Below are 7,342 nucleotides of genomic sequence, written 5' to 3'. Positions count from 1 at the left end.
TGCTTGCTGGCAATGTCCCACCGCTGTAGCGGCCGTCCTCACAAAGAATAGCTGGAACTACGTCGGTGCAACTTACGACCACGTTACAGGAAAGGCAGCAGTTTGGCATGACGGCGCCGAAGTTGGAAGCGTCAATGCCGGCTCTATAGAGTTATTAACCCAGCGCGAGATCAGGGTGGGATCCCGGATGTGGACTACCTATGGTTGCTACTCCGGACGGATGTCTTGCCTGCAGCTTTACGACTACGTCTTGGATGAAAACGAAATTGCTGTAGCAAGGAGGAAATGTGAAGGTGAAATAGTCAGCAAACTTGTACGTCCTACTGATTTGTGGCTAACGTTTGATAGAGATCAACCCAAGATGACCAATGATATTTAGACAAAACGCATTAATATTTTACGATCAACACACTTGTGCAACTCCGTATTTTGACATTGTATAATCGTTTTGTTATTGTTGAAGTTGGTCGTCATAATTCTTACAGAAATCTGGTGATAATACTGACAATGATAAACTTTCAAGAATGTGGTAGGGTTGCTAAGGAGAACGAAAATAACGATATCAACACAATGATGATACCTATAACGATAATGGTATAATAACATTAATAATAATATATATTGTCTTATTTGTTCCTAGGAACGTGCCCGTATGGTTGGCATCCGGCCGGATATGTCTGTTACAGACTTTTCCATGAGACAGTCACTTGGGAGACCGCTGATGCCAGGTGCAGGCAAGAAGGAGGCCGGCTAGCCAGCGTCAAGAACGAAGACACACACAAGTTTCTTGTTGCGCTGAAGAGCATAGAAGACCGAGAGATCCACGTCTGGATCGGTCTACACGACTGCCTTAGCTGTGAGTAGCTCTTTAAGTCCTTTCATCTATAATTAAGGGTTAATGACCCACGAATAGCAAAGTTCTTTGGTCACAACCATTTATTTTTCACGAGCCGACGTTTCGATGATTATCTGTCATCTTCATCTGGGCAGTTCTGACTGGTTTACTGTGCACTGACCCTAGATATTACTTGGTGCATAGCACACTAAAGGTGTTACATAGTTCACAATGCACTTAAGCTATGTAACACCTTTAGTGCGCTATGCACCAAGTAATATCTAGGGTCAGTGTACAGTAAACCAGTCAGAATTGCCCTGATGAAGATGACAGACGGTCATCGAAACGTCGGCTCGTGAAAAATAAATGGTTGTGACCAAAGAACTTTGCTATTCATTCGTTTACCAACATGATGAAATTATTTACGGGGTTAATGACTCATCCCGAGGTGACTATGGTGTGATAAAGCCTTGTCAGTTACTATAACCACGTGCACCGAATAAAGCCACCTTATTCACCAAGGGCGGGCCATTAACGCTATTATCATATAGCCTCTCAAAACTTACACAGTAAAGAGTGACACATTCCTGTATAAAACATACAAACTTGAATAGAACATGTATATTACTTGTTTCATCAATCGTGTTAAGAAGTTTTTTTTAATAGTAAAACGTTGAACTTTATTCCAACACACAACTATACAGACTTTTCAGCGATCACTGTATAGTTGTGTGTTGGAATAAAGTTCAACATTTTACTATGATTACTACCAACACAGATGAACTTTTATGATAAGTTTTTTTAGTGTTTGATGTCGTCTCAAAAACGCAATTCCATTTGACGGACTGAAGTAGCAGAAGTATTATATGTTTCCAAATGTTTCAAAAAGAGAGAAGAAAGGGCAACTAACAGTAGATGATTGGTGGTTTATAGTATTATTGTAATGTATAGATACCTAGCACTTTTGCATTAGAATATAACGTACCAGTATGAAATACTCATGTTTTACATACTGGACATCCTCTTGTGCATTTAGCCCATCTGGGCAAAAACATGCAATAAAGATTCATCATATAAAGTGTACGAAAGTGTAATGAGAGGCTTTTTTGGGGCTGTACTAAAACCAGGTAAACTAGCTGAATTGAGAATAAATATTTCTGTAGAGAATCAGCACACAAACCGATGACACTGGTCTGCCTTGTTGTGCAGGTTTCAATCTCGCTCTGCAGAAGACTGCAACCAGCACCGATTCGGCCCATAGGAGTCCCGGCAATGCAGTAGACGGAAACACCGATGGAAACCATCATGGTTCTACCCCGTGTTTCCACTCCTTGCCGGACATTTCCAACCCTAGCTGGTGGGTGGATCTTGGTCAATGGTACAGGATTGACAGGTAAATTACTATCTCTTGGTTACTCTGTAGAGAAGCCTTTTGGCTTAGTAAATGTTTGTGTATGTGATAGCTGAACTTGATTTGCACAGTTAATATACATTGTATAGGGCTAAATCATGATTGCTGTTGTTTGTTTTGTTGTTTTTTTGCTCTACAGAGTAGTCATCTTCAACCGTCTGGACTGTTGCTCGGAGAGAATCAACCCCTTTAACATCCACATCGGGGATTCTGACCAGGTTGCCGCGAACCTCAAGTGTGGCGGTGATCATCAAATGGCCGTGAACCAGCCGTCCATTTCCGTCCCGTGCCAGGGGATGTGGGGACGGTACGTGGGCGTTCGCCTTCCCGGCTCCTCCCGAACCCTGCAACTGTGCGAGGTCCAAGTCTTTTCAGTTCCAGGTTGGTATTTGCTGTTTGATATGGCATTGTTACCTCCACCCGAAGGTCAAGCGATCGTTTTAGGTATGGTGATTACTGACGTGGATGATCTTTCAGATGATATTCTGTTACATCTACTTTTAAGAGGTTCTTCTCGTCTTCTGTCAACAATGTACAATACTCAAATACTGCTGCATGTGCAGACTTTTTTGTTGGAATCAAATCGTTTTTTGTAGTGTTTTGATCGATCCTGTTGGTGTTTATGTATTTGTTTCACTTGCTCATTGATTGATTGTTGTATTCAACTTCTGTATGAGAAACTTCGTGCTTTGCTTGTTTGTATTACGTATTGTCTCGTGGCGACATGAATACAAGACTAGTGTAACTTGAGTGTGTCGCCACCACGTCTTGTCACTGTATGTTTCAATTTAAAAAAAAAAAATATTTGTTTCAGACGATCCTCTGGCAGAGTGGACGTGGGCAGACGGGACGCCTCTCAGTCAGCAGGACTTCAGGGGATGGACTCCGTCCGCTCCTGACGAAAGCTACGAAAACTGCGTTCTGTACTATTCATGGAGGACTCAATCACGGCGAGATCTTTGGGAAGATGTTGAATGTTCGCGTACCCATGAGTTCTTCTGCGAGCGAGGTTAGTTCTTGAATCGTCAGTCAGCATTAATCGTGACTAATAAATTGGTGTATGTACTAATGTATTATGTACTGACGTATTATGTACTAAGTACCTAATAAAGAGCAATAAATGTACATGCATTCAAGTAGCAGACTTATCAAGGATAGAGGTGTTCAAAAACTCATTTTTCCTAAAACTGTGATAGAGTGGAGCTCACTTCCATCAAGTACAGTAGGGGTTTTCTCACTACGTAGCTTTAAACAATGTTTATAGACTGAGTTAGATGTTCAAAGGTTAGGTGCAACAAGTCGGTGTGTTACGTGGAGGGAAGGTTATACTGGCTATACAGAAACAGCAGATACTGCTACAGAGTGCACATGTACCCTTCAAAACTGGTAAAGTGGCTAGACATAACATTTCATCATTCACTATTTTCCTTTCAGTAAACCCACCAGAAAACCTGACTTGCAGTTCAACAACTACGAACTCCATTGAAGTGGATTGGCTGTACACAGAGCTGTATCCTTACACCCCACTATCGGGATATCGTGTTTGGTATCGACACGTGCTAGACGACATATATAGAGAGCCGACCGAGGTGACAAATCCACCTCCAGAAGCTACAAGCGTCGTCATTTCCGGTTTAAAGAGCGGCTCTATGTACAGCGTCTCAATTCGTGCACTGGTGGGAACAACTCAGAGTCTTGATGTCATGGTGCAGTGTATAACTGGTATGAGATCTCACTTCTATGTTTTCTTGTCAACTTTCTTTTCTTGATGCTTCCTTTTCAACCAAACTGCTTTTTCTTGTGTTTTTGCACAGATCATGAATGTTTACAAACAATAGATTTCTTAGCAAAGGATATGTTGACATGTTGACATAGGTTGACATGCATTACAAGTAACCACAGACACTCATTATAAAGTTGTGATTCAAACTTTTCCACTTAATAAAATTGAAACAATTTATCAATATATATCATATTATACTATCAATAAATTGTCTCAATTTTAACCAGTTGTAAAGTTTGAATCACAACTTTTTTTATATATCCCTGGATGACTAGTCTTCACAAACCCACTGATTCTCATGTCTCATATTCCAGAGACAGACGTTCCTGTGTTTCTGGCTTGTGCGGATGCAACTTTGTCTTCAGTTGAAATCAGCTGGATCAGCCCACAAGCGCTACTTGTCGGATACAGAGCAACCTACACCCTCATTGACCAGGATAACCCTACAACGATCACCACAGAGTTAGGATCTGGAAACCAGTCCCATGTACACCAAGGTGCCCTGACTGACCGGGAGTATCGTGCCACGCTGGTGGCAGTTGGGTTGTACAAGGATAGCTTGCCAGTTGACATCACCTGTGCAACAAGTGAGTTACACAGAAGCTGCATTTTGAACAATAAATACTGTTTTACAAGATGGTTCTGCTCCTGGAATATTTACATTGCAGAACACCCTGTACAGAATATTCTAGCCCAGAACAGCCTTCCACCTCTATGTACTATCCTGAACCCTTACCACATTGGTACTGAACAGCCTTCCACCCCTATGTAGTATACTGTACCCTCCCCACCTTGGTACTGAACAGCCTTCCTTACACCCTATGTCCTATACTGTACCATCCACACATTGATACTGAAAAGCCTTCCACCCCTACATACTGTACCCTCCCCATATTGGTAGTGAACAGCCTTCCACCCCTATGTAGTATACTGTACCCTCCCCACCTTGGTACTGAACAGCCTTCCTTACACCCTATGTCCTATACTGTACCATCCACACATTGATACTGAAAAGCCTTCCACCCCTACATACTGTACCCTCCCCATATTGGTAGTGAACAGCCTTCCACCCCTATGTAGTATACTGTACCCTCCCCACATTGGTACTGAAGTGCCTTCCACCCCTATGTAGTATACTGTACCCTCTCCACATTGGTACTGAACAGTCTTCCACCCTTATGTAGTATACTGTACCATCCCCACATTGGTACTGAACAGCCCTCCACCCCTATGTACTATCCTGTACCCTCCCCATATTGGTACTGAAGTGCCTTCCACCCCTATGCAGTATACTGTACCCTCCCCACCTTGGTACTGAAGTGCCTTCCACCCCTATGTAGTATACTGTACCATCCCCACATTGGTACTGAACAGCCCTCCACCCCTATGTACTATACTGTACCATCCCCACATTGGTACTGAACAGCCCTCCACCCCTATGTACTATACTGTACCCTCCCCACATTGGTACTGAAGTGCATCCACCCCTATGTAGTATACTGTACCCTCCCCACCTTGGTACTGAAGTGCCTTCCACCCATATGTCACATACTGTACCCTCCCCATATTGGTACTGAACAGCCTTTCACCCCTATGTACTATAATTGTACCCTCCCAATCTTGGCACTGAATAGCCTTCCGCTCTGTAGTACTTTGTAGTACTCTGTAGTGCTTTCTTGCTTTTAGCACTGTTGTCTGCCTACCAGCCAACATCTTTTCATCTTCAATGACACCTTTTTCTTTTATGTTTGAACAGTGACACCAGCTCCGGAGGATTTTGCAGTGACAAGCATCACTGGTACCTCTGCCAAAGTGTCATGGGTCCCCAGCACTAGTTCCATCGCTACTGGGTACAAAGTGTGGATAAGGCAGTCGGGGTCTGCTGATATAATTCACATCTACATTCCCCAGTTAAGCCAGAATGAGGTGACCTTTGAAAACCTCATACCAGCCACAGAGTACACAATATCAGCAGCAACTATCAACATGTACGTCGAAGGACCGGAGGTAAACCTGACCGTGGCAACAGGTATTGCAACTTTTTATAACATTCTACTTAATAGTGGGGTCGTATGGTGTAACAGCAGGGTGCTCGACTCGGAACCAAGAGGTCCCGGGTTTGAGTCCTGATATGCCACCGATCTTGTGCCCTTTATGCCACTTAACTCAAGGGAAAAATAGTATTGTCTGTCCTGTATTTGTTTCTATGTGTGGGACACAACACCAGCAATAGCTGCCTTTGTCCCATGTGTATTATTAATATTGTAGTGTTACAATTTCAATACACCAAATCAAATTAATAGTCAACCTGTATGGGCCTATATTGTGCTTTGAATTAGTTTGATAAAATATGTACTAGTCAAATAAGACTATAGTAAGTATTACACAAAGAAAGCAATTCTATCCCAATAGTTAAGGCTGATATTTCACCATTTTGTGTACAATATTTAGGTGGAAACACATATTTGCTACAATCTGCATGTGTAAGCATCAATAACAGCCCTCCACCCCTACCAACTAGCCTGTACCCTCCCCACACTAGTACTGAACTGCCTTCCACCCCTACAAACTATCCTACCCCTACAAACATGTTTTCATGTTATTCATGTTCTGTCTAAACTAAAACGCGCGCTTGGAATAATGCGTCAGGTCCAACCTTTTGTCACACAATCTGCACTTGTCACCTTGTATAACACCATATTTTTACCACACTTAAGGCCACACCAATTTAATTTGTTGGTTCTCGGATTTTTTCAGAAAAAATATGAAGCGACAGGGCGAAAAAATAAAAATAAAAACAGGCCTAGGCATCCTATTATGGCCCCAAATGCTTTGATTGGAGCCATGAAGTCAACACAAAAGGCTGGGATAAAATTTAAACAATGAATTTTGAACTTTTAACCAAACCACTGCATTAAACGATTGAAAAACTGTAACAACTAGGAAGAAAAGGACTTTCCTCAACTGTTGGGAGCAAAATATGAGCATTTTTTAGATGATTCAGAACCAGTAATTTTTTTTTTTTTTTTTGCAAATCAGAAAAAAATGAAGAGGCGAATCCGAGAACCAACAAATTAAATTGGTGTGGCCTAACTTATGCCTGTACTGTCTGGGATGGTGCCATTTCGGTACAATATGATAAGATGCAAAGAATGCAGAACCGAGTAGGAAAATTGATCTTGAAAGCCCCGTACAGAACACCATCACGGGAAGTCCTCTCTCGTCTGGGATGGATGTCCGTGAGAACTCTACACCGTCAACATAAAGCCATGCTAGTGTATAGGGCCTTGGACAATTCTTTACCACCACATAT

General features: G+C 42.3%; 1 protein-coding gene across 1 annotated transcript in view; it reads left to right on the top strand.

Moving 5' to 3' along the window:
- The window catches only part of LOC109466591, a 14,671-nt gene continuing 7,329 nt past the window's right edge, over positions 1 to 7,342 (top strand). The window contains exons 1-8 of the mRNA XM_019764322.1: positions 1 to 293; positions 641 to 856; positions 2,045 to 2,228; positions 2,386 to 2,627; positions 3,061 to 3,255; positions 3,681 to 3,968; positions 4,344 to 4,616; positions 5,786 to 6,058. Of these exons, the coding sequence (XP_019619881.1) occupies positions 188 to 293; positions 641 to 856; positions 2,045 to 2,228; positions 2,386 to 2,627; positions 3,061 to 3,255; positions 3,681 to 3,968; positions 4,344 to 4,616; positions 5,786 to 6,058 (1,777 nt within the window). The 5' untranslated portion in view covers positions 1 to 187. The remainder of the gene's footprint in view (positions 294 to 640; positions 857 to 2,044; positions 2,229 to 2,385; positions 2,628 to 3,060; positions 3,256 to 3,680; positions 3,969 to 4,343; positions 4,617 to 5,785; positions 6,059 to 7,342) is intronic.

This window comes from Branchiostoma belcheri, unplaced genomic scaffold, assembly GCF_001625305.1.
Source record: "Branchiostoma belcheri isolate BF01 breed outbred unplaced genomic scaffold, Haploidv18h27 scaffold17, whole genome shotgun sequence".
In the NCBI taxonomy this organism is placed as follows: domain Eukaryota; kingdom Metazoa; phylum Chordata; class Leptocardii; order Amphioxiformes; family Branchiostomatidae; genus Branchiostoma; species Branchiostoma belcheri.
The sequence above is the reverse complement of the archived record's forward strand: the minus strand, read 5'-3'. Positions and strand labels throughout refer to the sequence as shown.